Source organism: Lottia gigantea, assembly GCF_000327385.1.
Source record: "Lottia gigantea unplaced genomic scaffold LOTGIsca_5, whole genome shotgun sequence".
In the NCBI taxonomy this organism is placed as follows: Eukaryota; Metazoa; Mollusca; class Gastropoda; family Lottiidae; genus Lottia; species Lottia gigantea.
In genome coordinates, this window is record NW_008709715.1 from 2,759,244 (window position 1) to 2,785,619 (window position 26,376).

General features: G+C 35.1%; 2 protein-coding genes across 2 annotated transcripts; one reads left to right on the forward strand and one right to left on the reverse strand.

Moving 5' to 3' along the window:
- Positions 1-294: 294 nt before the first annotated feature.
- Positions 295-7,930, forward strand: LOTGIDRAFT_154206 (hypothetical protein; the record flags this gene model as incomplete). The annotated part of the gene is made up of 3 exons (XM_009061916.1): positions 295-397; positions 2,778-2,870; positions 6,030-7,930. The coding sequence occupies 3 exons, from the start codon at positions 295-297 to the stop codon at positions 7,928-7,930; spliced, it is 2,097 nt and encodes a 698-aa protein (XP_009060164.1).
- A 5,191-nt stretch (positions 7,931-13,121) lies between these two features.
- Positions 13,122-17,623, reverse strand: LOTGIDRAFT_154207 (hypothetical protein; the record flags this gene model as incomplete). The annotated part of the gene is made up of 5 exons (XM_009061917.1): positions 13,122-13,269; positions 13,611-13,771; positions 15,409-15,639; positions 16,418-16,837; positions 17,243-17,623. The coding sequence occupies 5 exons, from the start codon at positions 17,621-17,623 to the stop codon at positions 13,122-13,124; spliced, it is 1,341 nt and encodes a 446-aa protein (XP_009060165.1).
- Between the last annotated feature and the right edge of the window lie 8,753 nt (positions 17,624-26,376).

Sequence of the window (26,376 nt, forward strand, 5' to 3'; positions counted from 1 at the left end):
AGTACATCATACTGCTGGCACGATATATCGGCGAATTGATGCATCGCGATTCGACATGCCACGATACGCGTATCGTATCGCGAAGTCGTGAATCAATACTTGGCGATCGTTTTTATTGCAGCATAAAAGTGCGAATTTTTTAAGTTGTTTTATGATATGACAATTTGCATTGAAAATGTTAGAAACTCGTTATAAGACGCTAAAACCACTTCTATCAACTGTATTACCAATATCACAGTTATAAAGATAAAATGTTATATTTTATATTTTTATCCCATTACCCCATATCGCGATATGTATCGTATCATGACCCTTGTATCGCAATACGTATCGTATCGTGACATGATTAACGATACCCGACACTATAGTAGGCCTACATTATATTTACAGCAAGTAAGTAAGTTTACATGGAGCTCTGAGATCTCATTCTTTGGTCTTTGATCGAACCTCGCGACAACTATCTTTTCAGATTATCCATATGGATCTTTTAACTAGATAGCCTGGAATAATGAGAAAAGGTCACTAGACTTATGAACCTTTATGTTATATTGCCATGCACTTTACGAGGTTTTGGCCAGAAGCTCGACTCGTTGAAGTTATTTTGCAGCTCATAGTGTTCCGTATTCCCTTTATCCTACTTATGCTCTCGATAATCTCTCAGATTTTGTAAAAAAGTTAAAATAGTTTATCTGAAAAGAATATCAATTGCTATTGGTTTAATCTGATTAAATTTCGTTTCATTTCGTGTTTTTCTAGAGTTTGACTCCACTTGGCCTCTATGATCTGACAAATTGTTATGCAACCCAGGTCCTTGGTTATATTCAATCAATCAAATGCTCCGTTCATTGAAAGATTTCTTGCTATATGTGAGGAATTCTAGGATATTTATTGTTAAAAAGGACTTGCTGTATTACCTCCCTACATTTAACAGTCTTTTTGATTGGTTAGTATAAGTTATGACAACTTTTGATGCAATTGTTCAATTTCGACTGAACATGATTTAAGTCAGATCACGGATGATCAGTAATTACCTTCAGATAAAACACTAAACTATTACGATACATCTTGATAAGCATTTCTTCAGAATGTTGTAAGTTAGCACATAATTTGTATGTACTTTGTAAAAGCTCGTGATATATTGCTCTAGTTATGATTTTACCAGATAGAATTTCTACCAAATATCAGTAGAGCATCAATCATGGGTGTTCTTCACTTTGATTAGAATATTGACTTAGTATTATGGTATATAATAGGTGTAGATTACTTTACAATGACCTTATATTACGCGATATCTATACGCTAAGGGCACTTACTATTTCAATAGTCTTTTGGCATTTAAATTTCGTAAACAGTACACATATAATGGTCTTAAAATGGTAACTTGAATTTCAAAAATGTAGTACTAACGACCAGTTTGCAGTTTATGGTTAGAATTATATTAATTGAGTATATTGTCAAATACAATACTGAACCATTAAAGACCATTATTAATAGAAGTTATTTTTTGATACTATGGATCTGATTCATCTGATTGAAATACAGATCTCGATTTTTATTTTTTTGCAAGTTGCTGCTCATCTACCGAAATTTTTCTTAAAATCATTTTCTGTCGAAATTTGACAAAATAACGAGGTCATAATGAAGGCTAAACGATAAAAAAAACATTGTGAAATTAGGCTAACCCTGTATAACAATTCTCACAATTCCACACAGGTAGTCGGTAAATCTTTATTGAACTGGCACTCGATTTACTGAATATTTCGATGATCAGAGCAAATTGTATGTAATTTCTCCTAGTATTAGTTCTCCCAAGGAAAAATCACTATACGAATCATCTTGGTCCGACTTTTAATTTGATGATGCTTAGAAATAAATATCAACATCAATATAATATCAAACTGTTGTTTCTTGGAATATATCATAACATATATTTTCTGAAAACGCGTGTCAAAGTGTAAGAAGACCTTCCTCTGAAGAAGAGTTTTGAACAAGATATCATATTATATACCAAGATAAAGAAGCCTGCTATTTGAGTTGTGTTAATATAATGTTCTATTCTGGGAGTAAGTTGAACCACTGAAACGAAATTTGATATATTCTCTGTGTTGAAGTTTAAATTTATGCCTTTATTCATGCTAATGAAATCGTGTGCTAATAGACCTATTGTGAATACCATTTTAGACTTCTTCGGTATCAGATTTCTTTGAATTCTATCCTTTTTGTACTTTAATTATATCAAAAATATTTTTCCTCAAAGGAATTATGTATGTGTCCATACATGTGGCTAATTTATTCGTATTCATATAGAATAATAAGAACCCAGCACGCGCGATACTGCTTAGCAGTAACAACATCTGTCATCTAATAGAGCAATCATTCTTACCCCTTCCAAGCCTTCTTTCATTCTGTCAGGTCTGTAACCTGTTTCCACGTCGTATCTCTGCAAGCGTCTACATAATGTTGTTCATCCCAATTATTCTGTTGGGTTGTTCTGAAGTCCATGTAACCTTCACAACTGGCTCAATTTAATTGATATACTGTACGGCGAATAATTATTGGGCTATCCAAAAATACGTCCTTGTAAAAAACGGGTCTTCGATATAACGTCATTAGAAAGGTACGGTTGTAGAAAACTTGTGAGATTGCAATAGAGACGAATTGTTATTTACATGTATTTCAATTAGTTCGATACTGGCTTGACAAGTTGCAGATCGATATGACGTAAACACTATTTTGTTTACATGTATCTAGATGAATATATTTTTGGATATTTCCAGGTGACCACGGTGAAACGTCCCTGGCAGCACAGCATAGAAATCTGGTATCAGCTTTAACAAAACGCCAGGCTGCGACATCATCAGCATCACCTGGTATGTATTGTATATACAGTTACGTTCATAAAATAACGGGTATCACAAAAAATGAATCGTCATTATAAAGTGGGCATTAGATAGACCGAATACAATTCGTATTGATCAGGTTTTTTTTTCAGAATTTCCGAGGTAAAGCTTTTTTTTTTTACTCTTTTGAAAGCTTCATTATTTTTTTACGCTTTTGAAAAGCATAATCAAGGGTCATAGGGACATTCTGCTTTTTCTTGCAGGTCGAAATTTTTTTCTCTAATTTGTAAAGATTATTCACCAAAATCTATCAGGTTCATTATGCTTTTTGGAAGCTGTTAGTATATGAAACTGAGTAAAATAATCGCCTAATTGTAAAAAAAATATCTCCAACGTTTGTTCTAAAGTTTCAACTAATAATATAACACCAAAACTAAGCCAAACTGCCTAATTAACAATTAGTACTCTTCGTTTTTAATTAACCCCTTTAGAATAAATTCAGTTTGATCAAGAAGATACATAGGTATACATAGCACACTTTAGAAATATTTTCAGGTTTAATTTACATGGTTTTTGATAATGAATTTTTTTTACGGAATACTCCATTAAGTTAAAATTTTCAAAAATAATACCTTTACGAAACCTCTTAGATTCCGACTTAAAACTCTCTTTTATTTCTTGAGTTATGTAGAATAAGAGAATGATTGTGAACCTTAATCGCAATGATACTATCCAATATAGATTACCAGTAGGATATCATGTTGATGAAATAACTCATGAGGAAATGAATCATTTCATTTGAATGTTGTATCAAATTGGAATAATTAACGATCTTTTGGTGTAACTTAAGTGTTCGAAATAAATCACTGCACATTGATACTTGCATTAAATACGATTGTTATGACATTTTTGTTTATTTTGGACGATTTGCTTAACAATATTTCATTCATTCATTTGTTTATACTTTTAACTTTCATCTCATGTTAGTACATTGCTCAACATTTAACCGCTACACTGACATGTTATTTGACAATTTGACAAAATCCAATACCTGTACAAAACAGGACGTTGCTCTTTTGTCAAGGTCATTATACGAATTCATGATGAATTACACATGTACCGGTTTATCAATATTTTTGATTTATTGGAGTTACCTTCTATCCACATGCAATGAATAAATCGTTGCTAAATAATTACTTCAAGTTATACTATATATAGGGAGATAACTCAAAATAATACTTGGTTTCACTTTTTCTTGCTCGACACAGACGTCTTTTTGTAAACAAATTATAGGAAGAACGACAAACTTAGAATCAAGCACGCGCGTCCCCTAAAAAAACTTCAAGATAATATGTGAACTGTGCCTGTGGACTGTTCTAATAAGAAATGTATTATTTGTTCCGAAGGTTATAAGGTTTCGAATTAAATTTTTTCAAATAGCCAATTTCTGGGAGTTTTCGCTCTCAAAATTAAAGCGAATAACCACTTTTTGCCTTGAAGTAAAACTAGTAATATAATATCTACATATTTTATACATAGTGTGAGATACGGTGTCTTATTACGAAAAGATGCAAAACTTCTATGTATATAATATAATAATGCAATCTAATCTCTTATCAACCCAATTTAAATGAAACCATATCGCAAAATTTAGGATGTCAAATTGCTTATGGCTTTTTAAGGAAGAAACCCAACTCATCTGGTAATGCCACAGGTTTATTAAATTATGTATCATCTTTGCTTAAGGCGGTATGAAATATTTCTAGATTATGTTTTTGATTTATATTTCGAGTTATATAGTAAGTGATATGTATTAAATGTAATAAGATATATGATATATCCTAGAATTATAATAAAGTAGAGGTTTATTATATCAACAATGATATCGGTGATCGCATTATATTAAAGTATTACTTTCAGTCAAATCTTTATAGGAGCCATGTCGAGTGGTTTTAAGATTAAAATGTAATTGTATCGTACTGTATCGTATTTCTTATCGTGAATAATATGCAAACGATATTTCATATGAATATTATATTTATGATAGCGAAAATAGCGCCTTGAGAGAAGTATCCAGGAAATTATTCTGATACATATGATACTCTCTTACTTTAAATTCCTGACAATGTTAGAGGATAATTACTAGGTCTTGGATATGATACTTGACACCAAATTTCCAACACCATTAATTAAGACTGGCGTCATGTTTCATAAATTCATGTCAGACAAGAAATTTAATATTAATTCAAACCCACTCACGTTTTTTTTATACATTTTTTCAGACCGTATGATTTCCAGAATAGGTCATCTGAAACCATATAATCCTTCCTTTGACCCCTGTTCCTGTGTGCCTTGACGGATTATTCAGAGAACATTGTTTTAGAACATTGTGAATATAGACAATCAATAAAGTTTTGTGAGCCAATCACACGTTTCATATAAAGCGCCAATTTTAGTATTTTGGAACTAAAAATATTCCCTGTGATAGGTTAAAATACATTTGCCTTGTCGGTGATCCAAATACAGCAATTCTTGTTATTTAACGTTCTAAAGTGACCCTACGTATGTGTGTGATCTATCCTTAATAAGTCGATAATGTAAAACGATAGGACGTTATTAATGTATTTTTTGAAAACCAAGTCAATCACTACATAAATCCACTCGAAATCGTGGAAGAAACGTCCGATTTGACAACACAAGATTAAAGAAAAACGACACCATTCTTATTGACATTAGCTGTAATTTGATTCACGTGTTTTAGATGCATTTTCAACCCGACCATTGTTCTTGTGGCATCATTTTACTGGCTGTAAACATAGGGTTTGAAATAATACATTCATTTAAATTATGCGTAAATGATCTCCATATGTATTCACATTACAGTCATCTTCCCTTTGAACAAAAGGTTATTAAGTTAAACGTTATATATAGCTTGAAGGATTTTAGACTTAAAAAGACTAGAGGGTCGTTGTTTTCAAATTTGTTTATGTTTGATAGTGGGTATTTGAGTATAAGGAAGCTTTGTGCAAATTATTATTGCTATGATAGCGAAAAGAACAAGAATAGGTAAAACAAAGTTTATTGTGTAAGTGTAATTCATCAGCATGTTTACGCGCAAGATAGATTTCGACGAAACGGTATGGCCCTGGATTAGTTATTGTTTACAATTTTGATTATTTTTTGTTTCAGGTTCGTCTGATTCACCCCCTTCACCTCAGTTTATTGTCTGTGGATGGTGCCAGAAACCGGGATTAAAACTGTTTACCCTAAAAACATCTTCTGGAACCAAACCATTCTGTAGTGAACTTTGTTTTACACAATGTCGACGGGCATCTTTTAAGAAAAATAAAATTTGTGATTGGTGTAAACATGTACGCCATACTGTGAATTATGTTGAATACGTTGACGGTGAAATCCAATTCCAATTCTGTAGTGAAAAGTGTCTCAGCCAGTACAAAATGAACATATTTTGTCGTGAAACTCAAGAACATTTGAACAAGATTAAGAGCAGTGATTCGGAAGAGAACAATAACTGTGATTCAAAGGAAAAGAAAATCTTGATTACACCTGATTTATGGTTACAGGAACAGAGTGATAACAGGAAGGAATTTAAAGATTTGTGTGATTCTGGTGATGATAAAGATATTCCAAGAAAGAGTGGTCTTTCGGACAGAAGTAGTACTAGAACAAAATCAGAAACTAACCACAGACACCAGATAAGGACACATCAGTCAAGGTCTAATGCTGAGACAAAATATCTGTCAGACTCACCCCTTAAGAAGAGTCGGACTCAACATGATTCCAAAGAAGCTCAGAGATCAAAGAGTCCTCCGAAAACCTCCCCAAAACCAACACCTATACCGGGTTTACCTACGGGTCCTTTTCTACCCCCATGGATTCCACCACATTTAATGAGTGGTTTTGGTCACGGAATGATGAACCATCCATTTTTATATGGTATGCCACCGTTTGGTCAACCATTTCCAATGTCTGGTTCGTCTGATAATAGATCCGAAAGTAGAGGTCCGTCGACACCACACGGCCAGAATTCATTGTCACCAAGTACGTCAGTTTGTTCATCTGATAGTCAGTCAGCTTCCCAAAACCTTGGATTGAGTTCGACTCCAAGAAATAACGCTCCACCGCCACCACTACTGCCAGTTGGTTATCCCCCTCTACCTTTCCCTCACCTCAATCCGGGCGAAAATCCCTTTGGTGCCGGAGTCTTTCCTTTGCCACCACAACACCCATTGTTGTCTAATCCAGTGATGCCGTCTGGGACACCACCAGTGACGGTAATGGTTCCATTTCCGGTGGTATTACCAGTGCCGGTTCCTATACCGCTACCGTTGCCCATCACTGCCGAGAAATTAGAGAAATTCTTCAAGGAGAAAGCAGATGAAGAAAAGCAGACAAAGGTGCAAAGTCCAATAATGCTGAGTAGGGATCGTCTTGAAAATAATAGATCTAAATCAGCAGAACCAAGTAGAGCATCGTCAATAAATAAAAAGGAGCGTCACCAAGACGATTGTCTTCAGTGTGCGACATGTACATCTGATTCAACACGAACACATAGCAGAAATTCGGTTGACATTGGACAAGCTGCCCAGATCAACTCAATTCGTGATATTTATTCACACAGCGTTAAACGGTCATTAACTCAAAATGTGTCTCCAACCAACTTCACGCTGAAGAAACCTAAACTAGAAATGAGGAGTGACACAGACGGGGCTATAGATCTTTCCAAGGACAGCATGCGTAATTTCACTGGGAAAGAAAATCGCGAGGTATCAGTTAAAAGTGAAGATATCAAACATATTTCGGACAAAGTAGAAAATGAATATATGTTAAAAGTTCCAAAAATTCACATTGTAAGTAATGAAAACTCTTCGAATGTGGAGCCAGTGTTACCGCTTCCGCCATCCGATACAAACTACTCTAGTAGACGCAGTCTCATTCTTGATGCTCCCAATGTACCGAAGAGGGAGCAAAGTCCGTCCCCAGAAAGGCGCTATGTTAGAACTGTATCAAGAGACATGGTGGAAGCAGCGAGAAGAAGATGTCTCAGAGCCAGAGTCAAAACTAAATAGCCACATAAATTCAATTGTTGGTGAAGAGTGGCTGAATATAGGATTATGATCAACTGGAGTAGAATGCTTCTTTTCTTCTTCCAATATTTTTTAGTCAGCTTTATTCGATGATGCTCTTAATTAAATTTGAGATATTATAGATATTTCTCGCTGTTATTGATGTTGGTAACAAGGAAGTATGAGCGATGAAATGAAATGAGATTCCACTCCAATTTCACTTTAGTTCATCAAACGTCCCACCTGGTTTTTTTGTGTTTTTTTTTGTTTTTGTTCTTTTTTTTTGTTTTTTTTTTGTTATGATGTATAGTTAACATGTAGTTAATATATATATATAATGTCAACTATTTATTATGGATGAAAAGTGCTAAAATTGTTAAAATAATCCCAAATGACTGTATATATCGATGTTTTCAATGGCAATAAATCTTTGAAATATTCTTTTAAAGGAACTTGATTAAACCCATTTTACAAATGCATAGTATTGATATTGATTAGGACAAGATTTTTACAAACATCAACACCAGAAGTAAACCTTTTTCGCCATGATTAAAAAAATATATTTATGCATAACTGTTATTCTAAAAATTAATATTTGATACCAGATATTTTCAGATTGCATAAAATAGAAGTCTTATTTTTTTTATATATATATATACACGAAGTTACGTCCTTCCAAAGGTTTACAATCACTACCTAGACAGTGTATGTCTTTCATGGAACATCGATCATTTGGCTTTATAGCAGTAGCATAAAAACTGGAATACATTTTAAACAGCGATATGTAAGACAAGACAACCTTTAGCATCTGTCCCATACACATTCACACAATACAAATAATTACTGGGCTTAGGTTGAAATAAACCCCTCTCACCTGTCCTCAACTTTATCATATAACCCCGAAAAGATCAAATTTACACCGAAGATTTAGACTGATGTCGCTAGCACGTGAAATCTGATCTAAAGTACAAGCAAATTATATTGTTATGTCACCAAGGTGGGGGTACCACAGAACATTTGATAGCAGTTTTGTTCACAACGTGTTTTCTCGAATCATCGGGTTTAATCCAATGAATTGAATCTTTAAGATATTATCTGAGGTTTAATGTTTCATCTAATCGGACCTATCACATGCCTCATGAAGTTCAAGATCGTTTAATTTACACCGCCGTTGTAAAGGATGAGATACTGAGAGCAAAGTTGATCAAATGTATTTTGCACTTTTTTTAGCATTTAAGATCATCCACCACTTCGTTCTGAAAGGGATATTATAGTGTTTTCGAAAAAGTGCCTGGCAGTTAAAACAGCCCTTTTTATGGTATCGCATCATTATTTAAAAGCAGATTTCTGCTTCTGATTCGTCTATAATTTGATGAAAATGCATAAGCTGAAATGTCGAAAATTTTATTCTTTCAGAGTCATTATAGACTTTTCCCCAAATAAAAATAACCGTTGACTTCACATCACAGCTGCATGTACGTTAGAATACTAATGACGCTTTGGAGAATGGCTCGACTTATGTCACATATAACTGAACGACAATTAACGGTTAATGGTCCAATAGTGATTATCAACAAACATTTGCAAACCCATCTGCAACACAATGTAATGCCTTACAGTTGGACAAATACCGCTTTGCAAGACATATTGCTGTGATCAACGCAGTGGATAAAGACTATAAAATGATAGTATAAGGGAGGTAACTGAAAATCATCTATGAAAACCTTAAAACGTTATAGGGATCACAATGTCATAATTATGTCTAGCTTCTTGATATTTTCATTCCAGTTTTTGAGGGAATTTAAACATCAGTTTTACCAACGTCTCCAGCCATTACCGTCTTGTACCGACCGATTTTATCCGCGCTTTACCGACAAGTTCAGTTAAATCAGAATCTTTCAAAACATTGGGAATTATTGCACTCAACTTCTAGACTTGTTGCTTGATACAACTGAAACTGGGTTCCTTCAACACCCGTTTTCTTTTCTCACTTTGCCCAATCCCTGACGCTGTTCAAGACATTGTACTTTATTGCTATAGTTTGCGCTTGTACAACATTGGATCAAATGAATTATAGTCAGTGGAGGTAATGTTGAGAAATATATATGCTAATGTTAACATTTCATGTTTTTTATTTAGTCTCTACGTATGAGTTATGCCTTCTAATATTAAGTTTTCAAAATAATTTCCGAAAAAGGTTGAATATGAAGACTTATCTTTTTAACACTTATCTCCCTTTCATGGTGTCTGGAATAGCATATTCGTTGTCTCTCTCCCAATTCAAGCATTCGGCAATACTCGACCGTTTCTGTAAAGTTGCATCTGTCACGGTAATAAATGATGGATTTTTTGTGTCTTTTTATACGCCCACATGAAATGGGGGGCGTATATTGTCGTCACCCATATACGTCCGTCCGTCCACAATTGCTCGTAAACACTCTACAAGACACAATTCTTGACGGATTTGACAAAACTTGGTATGAATGTTCGTAATCACCCAAGGATGAACCCTATTGAAAATCAGAAAAATCGGAAAATATCTAGTATGGGTTATTGCCCTTGTTCTTGAAAACGCGTTCAATTTTTAGCTTGTAAACACTCTAGAAGAGACAATTCTTGACGGATTTTGACTAAACTTGGTGTGAGTGTTTGTTATCACTCAAGGATAAACCCTATTGAAAATCGGAAAAATCGAAAAATATTTAGTATGAGTTATTGCCCTTGCTCTTGAAAACGCGTTCAATTTTTAGCTCATAATCATTCTACAAGGCACAATTCTTGACGGGTTTTGATGAAACTTGATGTGAATGTTCATAATCATGCAAGGATAAACCCTATTGAAAATCAGAAGAATTGAAAAATATTTAGTATGAGTTATTGCCCTTGTTCTTGAAAACGCTTTCAAATTTAGCTCTTAAACACTAAAAGGAATGATTCTTGCTGGATTAAATTAGTTTTTATTATTCAGTCCCGTGCTGAAGATTGAATATTTGCCTTCTAGAGTTTTCACGAGCTAAAAATTGAACACGTTTTCCAGAACAAGGGCAATAACTCATACTCAATATTATTCAGTATCGCCCTAAATAGTTCAAAAGAAGTGTATGACTGAAGGTAGAATATTTCATACTGGCGATTGTTACTGTACTGCTAAATATTTTTATTCTAAATCAAAGCTGCCAGTGGGTGTATATTACCTTGCCTGGCAAGCTATCTCTTTACTTCCGGTATTGGGTAGTGATTAATCAAGTGATAGTAATATCGTTACCTTGAAATAGTCATTCAGTTTAGGGCCTTTGGGAGATAAAACTGACACATTTAATGCTATAAGGTGACTGTTGGTTCGCCCATAATACATTCAATTATCAGTTTGAACCCATATCTTTTGAAGCCGTCTTGTAGTTCCGAGAGACCAGGCTCTATTGATGAAACTGCCAAAATCACGTTACAATATTGGCTAGTAAAATTAGAATAAAAGGTGCATTGCTTATTAACATCTCAAAATCCCATGGACAGGGAAGAAATTTGATTGGCTGGCGGGTCAACAACGGATGAATGTTCAAGACGGTCTTTAGACCCTTACTGAAGTCGCTAAAGTGAAAAAGGTTATAAAAAACGGAACGAATGTTTGGCGTAAGCGGAACTGTAGGCCATTTGCAATTCACACATAAAGTAAATTTTAAGGACACTCGGTCAGTGGCGGAGTCAATTGGTAGTACAACGGGTTCGTTAGTACCTCTTTCATTCCATTCACAGACAGACTAAATTCGACCGCATTACGTTCTTAATGCGTTGTTATTCGGTCTAAATATGGATCAATTCAAAACTTGCAATTCATCAACAAATACTTGCGACCGCTCGGTCAGATAACAACCGAAAACTAGAAACTGCAGAGGCATCTTTCCATCGCAGCAGAATTGCGGCTGCTGATACCAAAGAACTTTTCAACATAGTAGATGATATTTCAGGTTCAAAAAAATCATCTGCTAGCATTTATCCAAACAATGTGGAAATGTGCAAATTATCTAGTGTCTTTGCTAACTTTTTTAGTGAAAAAATCATCAAAATCCGGGCGCAATTAGTGAATGGTATTCCGTATGCTGAAGATCTAGTGCCACCGCAATGTGAGCTTTCTGTCTTTGATCCACTGTCATTAGACGAGGTTTTATCTATTGTAAGTAAAATGCCTCCTAAATCCTGTGAGTTAGATCCAATGCCGACACAGTTTGTTAAGGACTGCATCAGTGAGTTGGCGCCTGTTTTATTGCGGATAGGAAATTCATCATTTCAGTCTGGGATTTTACCAGCCGACTGTAAATCAGCCATTGTTCGACCCCTGATAAAAAAACTTGGGATGGATCAAAAATTATTATCCTGTTTCTAACTGTTCTTTTCTGGATAAGTTCCTCGAAAAGTGTGTTCTATCAAGTTTACATCCGTATTTCTCCACTAACAACTTGTATGGCAAATTTCAGTCTGCGTACAGAGAGGGACACAGCACCGAGACAGCACTTCTTAGAGTAATGAATGACGTCTTACTTGCTCTTGATAAACAACATGACGTCATACTAGTTTTGCTTGATCTCTCTGCAGCATTCGATACGATCGATCACGACATCCTTATGGCTAGACTGCGCTCCCGGTTCGGTATCTGTGGTATTGCTCATGACTGGATTTACAACAAGACAAATAAATTCAATATATTTATTTGGCGATCGGGGACTACACATACAAAATACATAAAATGAACATAAACAGTAAATGAGGAAACTGGTGTTGACTTGGCTAAATCGGTACAGAGAGACCAGACTTGCACAGAACTGGCAGTTCCTTGGATTGAATGCTCGAAGAGCTTGTGTTTGCAAAGTTCTCAAAGAGAAGAAAGTTAGTAGAGCCGTCGTGAGTGACTGAGCCCGAAGAGTTAGTGTTAGCGACTGAAACTAACTGTCAAAGTTCTGGAAGAAGCTTGGATGAATCTGCTTTAGAACAAATGAAATAACATTAATGACTGTAACAATCTATAAGCAAAAGATAAAATAATGAAAAACCCCAGACTACTTTGGGGTAAGTTATTCAGAATGTAAATAATGAATAAGAAATTGCCAAACAAACAAATATGATAAGAATAGGATTTGTGTAGTCCCCAAAGTAAGATTAAAATAAAACCTTCAGCCTACCAGTTATAAAAATAAAGTAATCAGCCTGCAATATGTTTAACCGCTTGTTTAACCATATCTAAATCAGGTCTGATATATCTTGTGTAACAATTGGAGGACCACCGTCCTAAAAACTTAATCATATGATCTGGCATGCAAGACTTAGCTGAAGATGTAGCAGCTCCAATCCTGAAAGAATTACCATTGTATAAATTCAAGTCATAACCTAAATTGTTTAAAATGGTATGTAAATGCTTAATAAAAAAGAATCTAGTAACCGAATATCCATCGGAAGATAAAAATAAAGGGTCTAAATTCCCAAATAATGTATTGTGTAACAAAATGTAAGCAGACAAGGCCTTTACAGGACATAAGAAAGAATTACTTGGAAACAAACTAATAAAAATACCTTTGGGTCAGACTTTGACACTTTCAGTTTTAATTGAATTAAATCAGGTAACATGTAAACATCATGAATAGACAAATCTTTATTAGGATTATAATTACTGATTGAAGTCAGCTCACCACACCTTAAAAACCCATAAAAGGCAACAGTGAACATAGCTTCTAACAACAAATCAGTATAGGAATCAAAGTAACCTGCTCTGAGAGCTACAACAATATATACAAGGATGTCATAAGTTATGGGTAAACGAGGTTTGACAACATTGTTCTGCATTTTTTTTACAGCCTGAAGAAAAGTAAAATTACGAGGATTTCTGTCCGGTGTCTCGAAATGACTACATGTTCCTGCTTCTAAAAAGAAGAAACGTATCCCATTTAAATAAACCTTGATGGTTTCACACTTGATATCTATACTAGTGCAATAAGCTATAAAATAAATTAAAAGGTCTTGAGAGACGGGAGGCATTAATGAAATATATTGAACATTATACAAAGTCAGAAATCGTTTGTACAGTCTAAATCCTGTAGCATAAACTCTATGAGTGCTTTCAGCAATAGCATAAACTGTTAACTTTATCATTTAGAAATTCCAAATGATTTGATCTATAGTAGGACAAGTTTCTGGTGTAAGACATGCATTGAGTGCAGCTTGGTGAAATTTCTCTAACTGAAAACGAGATAAATGGTCTGCTATAGTATTATTTAAACCAGGAATATATTCACAGTAAACAGCAAAATTATTCTGCGCGCTGCATAAAGTAAGAGTGCGCATTAATGCTGAAAGGCGAACTTCACGTAATCGACCCTTTTTAATGATATTCACAACTGCTTGATTGTCAGACCTAAATAAAACTCTCAAACTGGACCAGTGCTTTCCCCAAAGCACGCATGCAGCCACAACTGGATACAATTCTCTGAAAGCAATTGAAATAGTTTTATTAGCAACAGTAGGAAGATTTGAGGGCCACTTCTCTGCAAACCAAAAGCCACGAAAATAACAACCAAAGCCAATACCAGATGCATCTGTAAACAATTCTAAATCAGCAGACAAAGTTAAAATTTTCTCATAGAATAACGAAACTCCATTCCAGTCCTTTAAAAAAGAATACCACATACGTAGATCTTCTCTACATCCTGCATTTAATCTGACATAATGATGGAGTTCTGTCACTGTAGTGCTTAATGAAATCAAATGTGAAGTAAAAGCACGACCTGAAATAATAACTCTTGTTGCAAAATTGAAATGTCCTAATAGCTGTAGTAGTTCTCTCTTGGTACAACATTTTCTATCTAAAAATAGTTCAATGAACTGAATAATGCGGTCAAGCTTATCAGATGGTAATCTGCACTGCATACGATGGGTATGTAGAATACACCCAAGTATTGTAATTCAGTGGTTGGGCCTTCTGTTTTCTTTAATGAAATTGGAACCTTCAATCTGGAAAAAATAGTTGTTAGCAATGCCATAGTTCTTTCACCCACAACATTGGGCTTATCGATTGTTAGGAAATCATCTAATAAATGAAAAATAGTGTGAATATCGTAATTATTAGAGGCAATCCAACATATGGCTTGGGAAAGAGTATCAAAAATCTTAGGACTAGATCGACTACCAAAAGGCAATCTAACAAAGAAATAATAACAATTTTTCCACTTAAAACAAAAATAATGCCACTGAGATGGTTTGACAGGTATCTGCTTGAAGGCATCTGTAATATCTGTCTTACATAGTATAGTGTCAGGCCCAAATTCTATAATCTTAGCTATAGCATCATCCAAGCGTACATAGCGCAGAGAACAAAGATCTTTATCAATAAGATTGTTAATACTGTCAACAGAATTCTCTGTATGAGGTGAGGACAAGTCTAAAATCAAGCGTTTTTTGCCAGAATATTTGCCAGTAGCAAGACCCAAAGGACTTACTCTAATCTGGGAAAAAGGCAACACAGTGTAAGGTCCTTTAACATAACCCCTGTCAACTTTGACTAGAATTAGTTCATCAACAATGGCAGGAAAGTCACGAGCAGATTTTAAATTTTTATATTCAAAATGAATCTGAGCTTCTGAGTCTGTAACAAGAGTGTCAAATCCAAAACGAAGTCCATCACAGAGATTTGAAACAAATTCACGATCCGGATGTTTAATGAGCTCGAACTCCAAATGATCAACATCAATAGGAGTAGAAGCAGTAAAATCACAATAATAACCAGTAACAGGATCTAAAACTCTGTTAACTAATGACAGGTCTAGTCACTCTTTTTTATTAGAACCGTCATAGCTACCGCCAATCTTTCTCTTGCGAGTGGCACCCTGAGACTGAATGCTAGCAGTTTGTGAACAATTAGAAGCATTATGGGAAGAGCTAAAACAATTAGTGCAGCAATGGGCTCTAGGGCACATAGATAAGGAGCAGCCCTTAGAATTAAAATTATTGCAAACGGGCTTACCATCATGATATTTAATTGGTCTATTGTATTTATCCACAAACTTCGAAGAATTACTGTTGTTATGAACTTTCGTCAAAACTGAGGGATCCACAGAAGGACACATAGCAGAGGAATGTGCAGTGGATTGACAGTAATTACAACAATTGACTCGAGAGCCAGCAACTACCTTGCGCAACAATTCAGAGTCTCCCTTTGACCAATTTATTAAAACATTATACGAGACAAAGCATTGGCACATTTGGCTGAAAAAAGATTATGATATTCATAGAAACGATCTGGCCAAAGACCAGCTGTTTCAATGACATGATTCAAATATAAATCCATTTCCTCCAGGCGCCAGGGAAATGCAGTTTTGTGGCTAAGTATTTGCTTAAATCTATTAAATGCTATAATAAATTCACCTAGAGACTCCTGGTAAGTCTGTTATCCCCCCTAAGGAATTCTGAGAAATCAGAATGGGGGAGAAGTAACTTATTAAGACATACATGTTCTCCTTTTAAGACTTTCCTGCGCAACTCAGGGCTGACCATATCAACATAAGCCAAATCTTGTGCAAATGCTCGAGGCAACTTGCTATGATCTACTGAATCTGAAAAATTCATACCCTGTAATTGTGGGTTGATTTCTAGAGGCATACCAGAAGACTGTACAGACTGTAAAACATGAGCTAAACCTTGATAACCTTGACCTGTATCAACATGACTAACAGGAATTTGACCTGGATAGCTGCTTGACCCATGCATTAAATTGACTTGACTCTGATTCGGGTTATACTGATAGTTTACTGGCTGGAATATACTAGTAGAAAAATTAGTCTGTGCATGAGTAATAGGCAATGTAGCAGCATTTAAAAAATTGGTTTGAGCATAAGTGAAAGGCAATGTAGCAGAGGGCACATCTGAAGCCTGTAAAAAGGCAGTAGTTGTTATAGGCAAATGTTGTTGCAACGGTACATGAGAATGCAATATTTCAGGATTTCTAAAAGAGTTATTCAAATTACTTGCTTGAAGGCGTAAGCCTGTATCAAAGCAAGAGATCAAAGAAGATCTACTATGTTAGGTTGTGAAAACACAACATTAGATTGCAGTGGCGCTGAAGACAGTGAATGATTCGTAACTGCCATAGAGTTAAGTAGAGAACTATGTTGTTCTTGTGCAGGAATATGCCTAAGGCCAACTGCTGTGATAAGACACTAAAGAATTTGAGTCAACATTCTGTGATAACAATGGACTACTATACAAATTATCAGAAAACAAAGATAAGTTATGAACTGAAGTTGACGTTTGAATCCCCGAATTCGAATGTCTAACATCATTAGGTACAGTTTGATAAACTACAGACGGTCGGACACTGGAGTACACGTATCTAGTAGTAGTAGTATCTTTGGGACGCTGGCAGGCTATAGTTGGTTGAATGGATGTAGTGGCAAAGGTCAAAGCTGTAACTGGTATAGGCTCTGTCTGTATTATGGAAGTTGAAATCACTGCCGATTGTACTGTTGGTAAGATTGTCAAATCTGTTGCTGGAACAGATGAAATTGCCAAGTGAGTAGTCGCTGATGCTGGAGCAGAAAAATTGGATAAATCAGTCAAAGTTGTCGTTGGAACTGATAAAGGTATAGACACTGCTACAGAACTGGAGCCTGTAGACATCTCCTCTAAATCCAAGTTTGCTTCTAACAACTGCTTCATTTCAGCCCTTGAAAATGAATTCGGAACTAAAATTCCTAGCTTAGAAAGTTCAAAGCGTATTTTTTCTGATGTCCAATATCGTAGAGGATCTGTGTTTCGTTTTGGAACTCATACTGAACAATAAAAAGACCAATACTGCAAGTCCTAAAATTCTATCGTGCTGGAGCCGCCATCTTGAAAAAATGAGAAGTTCTATAATAAAGTTGGTAGAACGGGCCAACTCGAGCCAGAACGTTAGTAGAAGCGATTAAACACCAAAGTTACTGCTTACAAAATCTACAACCTCCAAAAATACTTTCAGAGCTCAGAGATTCTCCACCCAATTGCCGAAGTAGTGAAATAAGTGAAATTAAAGGCGAATCCCACTGCTTGGATAGAGTTCAAGATGACAACTGACTATACTCGCCTATCACGTGACTTATCAACTCAGAAAGATAGCAGACGACAGACAACGGAATTGTCGTGTTATAAACTAAGTCTATCTTCATATCCTTCAATTAATTCCTTCCTTCGAGGTCGGACCCAAAAAGTGTCAGTGTGCCCAATAGAATCAGAGGAACATGTTCTTGAATTCGAAGTTCCTCAGGGTTCGGTCTTAGGACCGGTTCTGTTTGCTTTGTACATGACATCTGTCGAGGATATAATCACTCGTCATGGACTCAATGCTGTCATTTATGCGGATGACTCACAACTGTATATCGCCAGTGATTCTCGGACAGACACTACCACAATCATTCGTATAGAGAGCTGTATATAGACGAAATTAGACTCTGGATGCGAGCTAACCTATTAGCTTTAAATGACAGTAAAACTGAAATAATTCAGTTCTTATCGCGAACCAGGGACATAAGTCTAAAGATATCAGTAGGTGATGTGCGTGTTGGTGAGGAATATGTTTCTCCGTCGGTGATACTGGATTCAACGGGACTCATGGATGAACAAATCAAGGGTGTGTGTTGCAAGGCGTCCTATTCACTGTGGCGTATCTCTAAAATCCGCCACCTTTTAGATCAGGCCAGCACTGAGAAATTAGTTCATGGTTTCATTACTTCAAAACTCGATTATTGTAATAGTTTATTTTATGGTCTTCCGGATTACTTAATTAACAAAATGCAACACATTCAAAACTCGGCTGCAAGGCTTGTTACCAGACGGAATCTTGAACGTCACACTGACATGTCGCCTATACTCAAAGAGCTTCATTGGCTCCCGGTCGAACAACGAGTTCGTTTTAAACTTTTAGGCATAATTTTTAAAGTTATTCATAATAGTAAGACTGTGCCTTCCTACCTCGCTGACATTATCTCTATCCATATGCCAGCATATTGTACTAGGAATAGTACTGAAATAAGATTAAAACCTTTCTCTTATAAGAACCATGGGAAGAAAACATCTAACCAGTACGGCGATCATGCCATAAGTTTAGCTGCGCCAAAATTATGGAACAGTCTGCCATTAGCCTTGAGATCTGTTTCAGATTTTCCTCATTTTAAGTCAAACCTAAAAACTTTTATTTTTAAAGATTATTATGGTCAATGTTAGCACCTTTTTTACATACATACTGTATATTATACATCCGTTATATATATTTTTAATATCTATTCTATATTTTTTATATATTTTTTAATTGCATGTGATATTTCTAAGTTTTAAGGTTTATTTTTATGTGTACTTTTTATATTCTATTTGTATTGTTTTTATATCTGTTATTTGTTCTGTACAGACTGTTGAGACGTATGTGTAATGGTCTTAAAACAATAAATATTATTTTTATTATTATTATTATTATTATATAAATACAAAACAATAAGTTCTAAACAAGTTTGTACCATGTAGTAGGCTCTATTCGTTGTGAGTATGCTTATTGTGTTCTTATGCAGTTTCACCCCGTTTGCAGTACAATCAGACAAGGTATAGTATAAATACGGGCCCGTTTTCTCACTGGTTCTTCATATGGGCACACGCTATTTTACGCCAAAGATTATCTTGCAGCTGTTAACAATTTGAATGTTGGCTTCGTACATTTTTTGTTGGAATAATACAATTCAATGAATTTGTAGGGCGAGAGAGAAGATGGGCGTATGTCCTGCTTCTGACCTACTAGTACTAGTCGATTATCGAAATCAGATAAAGATGAAATCGAACACGATCAACTGAAAGCAATTGATGGCAACTGCGCTTTGTCAATATTCGGCTATATAGTTATAAAATTCCCTAGTTGCTCTAAGATCCTGCCTGTCACAAGGTCGACTCGAGAACATCCGCTCAATCTCTCACCTACTTTAATAAGTTTATAGCCCTGATGGTATTTTCTAAATATGCCTCTTCTATGTTAGAAAAAAATAGATGACTTCAGATAGTTATCCATAAATAAGTGCAGTGGTCTTGATTTTTTGTGAAGCAAAATATGTAATCTAAGAAATGTTGTTCAAGCCATTAAAATATCTAGACGTATCATTAAATATAATCATCAAAAATATGTTTCTTTTGACTTAAGTCTGATGGAATGGCAAATTGACCGACAGCCACCCTAAGGTATGGAAAGTGCATCATTTTTACACAAAAATTTGTTGAAACTCATTGGTCGAGAACTGAATCCTCGGCAAATTAAGCTGAGTGACAGAATAAGGGTTGCTACATCAAGGCTTGATATCGATGTTGATTTCTATAAAATGTAAAAAATAGAAACATCTTTCACACACATTTAAAAGAATATTTATTTGATTATAGTTGTTAATAAATATGCTAGATGCTGTTAAATGTAGGCCTATAACTATTATAGGGTTATGTTGAATGATGATCACAAGGAAAATGAAGAAGAATGATGTTGAGGTAATATGTCTCAGATGTCTGTCTGTAAAAACGCATCTATGAACAATATCTATTGTTTATCCATTATAGATATGTTTATATAAATGTGTTTATAAATATCAGAGGTATCAAGGATATAGTCCGTCACTCATTCTACACTCCCTATTTTAAAATACTCGTATTACAGCCATCTATTTCACACGATTTATGACACAACGTCAAATTAATTTCACCTATCCTTCTCACAATACATTTGTTATTGTTAACTGGACTACAACCTTTGATAATAGCCTCACCTGCAATTCAAAAAGATTTCATGTAGTTAAGGGGCAATTTGTTGTTGAGTAGTAACTTTTCTATCCGCAAACAGACTGATGGAGATGTGCATCACCAGGCAGTGTGTACTGTTGGGATATTTTGCCAGGACGGATTGAAATCGTTTTTGAATACAAACTTCTAGGGTTTTTAACATGCACATATTGTACGGACCTCGATTAGCCTCAAATCGACTAAACCATAGAATGCATCAATATTGGGGTTTGGGTTAAAAGGTTTGGAGGTAACAACTCTATCATTGTCGGGATGACAGTGTCTTATCCACCGTGATTCAAAACATCACAAAGAGAATAAACTTATAAAGCTCAGCAAACAAAAAGCTGAGGTAGTGGTGTTGAATTGATGATGTATTTGATGCGATTTCCTTTTTTCCTCTAGTCATATTTGATTGACGAAATGAAAGTTCGCCATGAAATGGGGTGCTATTTGATCCTAGTATCATCTCCCTGTATTCCTCACGGTGGTTGTGCTAATAATTGCTCAAACGTGTCAAATGGAATTACTTGTTATATGAGATCATTTATTTTTTTCTTTCTTTTTGCCTTGGTTATCGATTTCTGAGGACATTCCGGGTTATTCCTTTAAATTTCCGGGATATGGTATCATAATGTTTTTGTAAGTTACCCATTACATACAGTGGGCGTTAGTGGTATTGTATAGATTTTGTAATGACGTTTTAAATAAAAACACAATACCTACCACCATCCTCTGATAAAACCCTGAGCGACACGCAATAATTGTCTGATCTTTCACATGGTGACGGTACTTCATAACCAGGATCACCACAAAGAGGATTTGTTAATGAATCGCATTGAATACATCTCAATCTGGCTCCTGAAAATAACAAATATCTACAGACATGTATTGTGAAAGGAAATGAAGCCAGTGGCACTGAACTTTTCTTTAAAAGAGATCTTGTTTCCATTACAATTTTCGTAAAAGAAAAACATTTTCGAAAACAATAATTACCTTACAAGTCAAACCTGGGAAATAGGATAATATGTTTTACAAAAATAGAAAAGTGGGTCAAAATTAATACTACTGTATAAACGTATTATACTTTTTACAACGGAAGTCGTTATGTCATATGTAGCTTCAAATTGACGAAAACAATATTTATATGATATGTAATAGGCATGATAATATGATAATAACAGTGCTCCATATTCCATATATAGAGTTTTTCAATAAACCATCATTTAACATCATTCATTTTCAATTACTGTATATGTGTTGACAATGATTATGAGAATAATGAAAACACGTTTATAGGTTTTCTTTGTACAATCAGGCAATAAGATAGACAATGTTGATGCAAGATTGTATGGGGGCTAAACGTGTATCGATTTTCACCCTTCCAATTTTTAATCAGACCCCTAAGTAAAGTAAGTATTTTATTTTGGCGAAATCTCTGAATAATTATAAACGTCATAAATAGTTAATCATTTCTATGCTTTCCGGAATCACAGATAATATCTTATCTGATAGAAAATTGGAATTGTGCAAAGAGAAGGCATTATTGGCTCTGACGACAAACGAATTCACACATTCGATTTTGAAATCTATATTCAGTAATTGGCCAATGGCTTTAAGGTATAGTACAATCAGTGTAATCCTCTTATAATGTTACTAATACTGTTGAACTATAACCTAAGACGACAAGAATTACAGATTGTTCATTGAAAGCTGTAGCTGCGAGGATTAGTCTGAGAGCAGCAGGCTGTTAACGATTGCTAGCGATTGGCTAGATTTAATCGATTTGAGTACACCGATTGCCACCAAATGACCTTGTTTTAGTATACAAATTGGACAATGTCGTCGAAGTCGGAATTTGCGACCATCCATTCGTTTTGGCCTGATCCGATGAGATGCTTAGATCCAAGATAGATACGATTATTAAGAGTTCATCGACTCAAGACAGTTTAGAGATCGAACAGTAGCAATCGGTTTGAGCTGATTGTGGTAACTGAGAGCAACAAGTCATCCGTTACCTTTACAGTGTGTACATAGAACGCATCTTGCTCCCTGCACGCTAGGGGGCAGCTCTATTCACGTTATTACTCCAAGATGGCAGCGCCTTTTTGGGTCATGTTTAGCTCTGCATGTTTATGTTTTCAGTAGTCGACTGATACGAGCAAAAATAGTCGCCGACAACTAGAACACGAGCAACAGACAGCAACTGCTGATTGAGGGCAACAAGACAGTTCTAGATGGCCGTACACTGATTTTAGCGACTGGTCGTAGCTGCCTGATGGAATGAGTTGCCAATAACTACTGAGTGACTAGTTGTACCCAGTTGAAAGTGTCGATGTACGCATTGCTTAAGACTGAAATCATGAGAAAAGAGTTCTTTAAATGCGGATGTAAAAATAGATTTCTATTCATGTAATTATTATGGGCTGATAAGTTAATGAGGCCATTATGTTACACACAAGTGTCAGTGTAGTACATGTTAAATGTTTGGCAGAGAAAGGTATTTAGTTTAATAGGTTATTAGATAATTAGGTTGAATATGGTCAGGTATTGTAAGATCTTACTATAACACAAATTTAAAACTTCCAATCAACTTAACATGTTATACATAAAAAATTGCACACGTCTACGGACTAACCTGGTTCCAAAGTGAAGTCCTTCGCAGTTATGAACCACTGGTGGCACCGGCCTTCTTGAAGGGGTATAAATAGGAGACCGGTTGATTAACGGACGCGATAGAACAATGAGCTTCCCATAAATAAAAACATTTCAAAAAATAGAATTGATTTGATGCATTCTGACAAATATTTGGGGCAAAATTTTATAAAAACTTGTGTTTTTTGGAAATAAAGTGGGGGTACAACCATTTTATGTAAAGGGAAGGGATAGATATGATTCTGCTAACATCATTAAACCTTCTCGTGCAATTATAACTACGTCTTCGTCTTTTCATTCAATTTAAAACTTAAAGATAATTTGCCTGGCAAGGTTCTGTCAGAAATGAAAACAAAGTCTTTAGTGGCTTTATAATGAATTTTTAAATAATGACTGGCTTTGAGACTGTGGTATTCTTTCGTTCGGCTTTGATATCTGAAAGGTTTTTTGACATCTTTGCATTGGATTTGACAGAGTTCCAATATACAAAATAGACGTTAGAAATGGCTTGGAAAACACAGCTGTCAGAGGTTAATCAATATACTTTTTGAAGCAATAACCAATAAAGGTATAGAAACAATATCAAACGAAGCGTAAATTAAGTACACAGTGTACGCAAAATCACTTATACTGTGTGAGATCATACTGGCATACCATCATTGTCTATATTATCTCCCTTGAAAACTTTTAAAATTAGTATCGGGATTTATTCTCTCCCTTTAGGAATTCCCTTTTAGACTAACGGACAACTTAATATGCAAACAAGGGAAAGAACACATTTAAATATTCCAGATTTCATAAGTTACTAAAAAATATTCAGCGATTAAAAAAGATCAAAGGAAACCTAAACGGTATCATTGTTATCGAGAAAAACAAAAGCCAGTTTGATATTGTTTAAATCGGACTATGTCTGAAAAACATATTATTTATTCTACAGGCCACTTGGATGCTATTACCAACCCGGATTTAATTAAGTGAAAATAATCCTGTAATTACATACACTTTTAAATCTCTTTTTCGGTCAATTATCAATAATTCCAATTTTAACCTGTTGACAATTACTGTCCAGACACCGTCAAGATTGTCAAATTTTGTTCGAATCCCATGCGTGCAGGGGCAATTGGACTATGTCCGGTGTTCGTTTAAGTGCACGGTGTTAGATTACCATTAAACAGTAGAGAAAGTAATGTTAGTCGTCTGCAATAAAGGTTGTATTAAAAGAAATTAAACGGAACTCTATGCCCTAGTTTATTTCAATGAAATGACACCATGCAATTAAAATTGAGGGAAATTTTTCGGAATGTATTTATAATTATTTTTTTCTACGCCCACATGAAATGGGAGGCATATATTTTCGTCACCAATGTCCGTCCGTCCACAGTTGCTTGTAAACACTCTAGAAGGAACAATTCTTGATTGATTGTAATCACCCTTCGACTCATTCGCGAAAATTATTGGATAGACAAATTACAAACCATGCATCCTTTAGGAATGAACATCCAAGTTGATTTCCAAATTATACCTTTTGTTATCCAATACAACAACACAGCTGTTCAAGTTCCCCGAATAATTATCCGTATTTACAAAGAATTGCAGGAAAAATTTCCAACAGTCTTTACAAATGATTTAGTTATCGCCTATACCCGTAATAAAAATCTAAATGATATCTTAGTCCGTGGTAGATTACCCCCACCCCCCCTTCCATAGGTTTAGTACATTTCCTTTAATTAATATTTTTTATTTGTGATAAAACTTACCATTGAAGAATTTCCTCGCCATTATTTCCAGTTTCGCCAGTGAAAGAGGTTTATTATGATTTCCATGGTTATTAATGTTCCTGTAGGAATAAGTATTCTTCAGATTCGAAAGAGAATGGATTTGCATTTCATATATTCTATATCATTTTTTTTAAAACTAACTTCACAAACATTGCTCTAGGTTACGCCTACATGCCTGTGCCTGTGCTTTCGTAACATTGCTTAACCTAAAATTCCAAGGATGAACCCTATTTAAAATCAGAAAGATCGAATATCATTTAGCATGAGTCATTGCCCTTGTTTTTGATTTGTTCGTTAACACTCCAGAAGGCACATTTATTCAGGGATTTAGATGAAACTTGGTTTGAGTGTTAGTAATCACTCAAGGATGAATCAGAAAAATCAAACAATAATAAGTATGAGTTATTGTCCTCATTTTTGAAAATGCGTTCAATTTTTAGCACGTGAACAAACTAGAAGGCACAATTCTTGACGGATTTTGACGAAACTTTGTGTGAATGTTTATAATCAACCAAGGATGAACCCTATCGGAAATAAGAAGAATCAAAAAATATTTAGTTATTTTTGTCGTTGTTCTTGAAAACGGGTTCCATTTTTAGCTCGTAAACGCTCTAGAAGGTTGAATTATTGACAGATTTCGTGTGAGTGTTTGGAATCAACCAAGAGTAAACCCTAATGAAAATGAGAAAATTCGAAAAATAATTAGTATGAGTTATTGCCCTTGTTCTTGAAAACGCATTCAATTTTTAGCCAGTAAAGACTCTATAAGGCACAATTCTCGAAAATTAGAAGAATCGAAACGAAACTATTTAGTTTGAGTTATTGTCCTTGTTCTTGAAACGCGTTCACGTTTTAGCCTGTAAACACTCCAGAAGGTCCGATTCTTGGCAGATGTTAATGAAACTTGGTAATATTATAGTAATTATACAGTATCGCCCCAAAAAAATCAAAAGAAGTGCAAGACTGAAGTTTAAATATTTCATACTGGTAATTGCTACTGTACTGCCAAATATTTCTATTTAAAATCAAAGCTGACAGTGGGCGTATATTACCTTCCTGGCAAGCTATCTTTTTAAATTCTATTGTTGAGGTTTTCGACCTACATCACTGACCGGGATACTAGGTTGAAAACTCGTACAGTAGATCTCGACCTATTCCGGGTTAGCGAGCAAGCATCGTAACTCGGATCTTCTTTTTTGT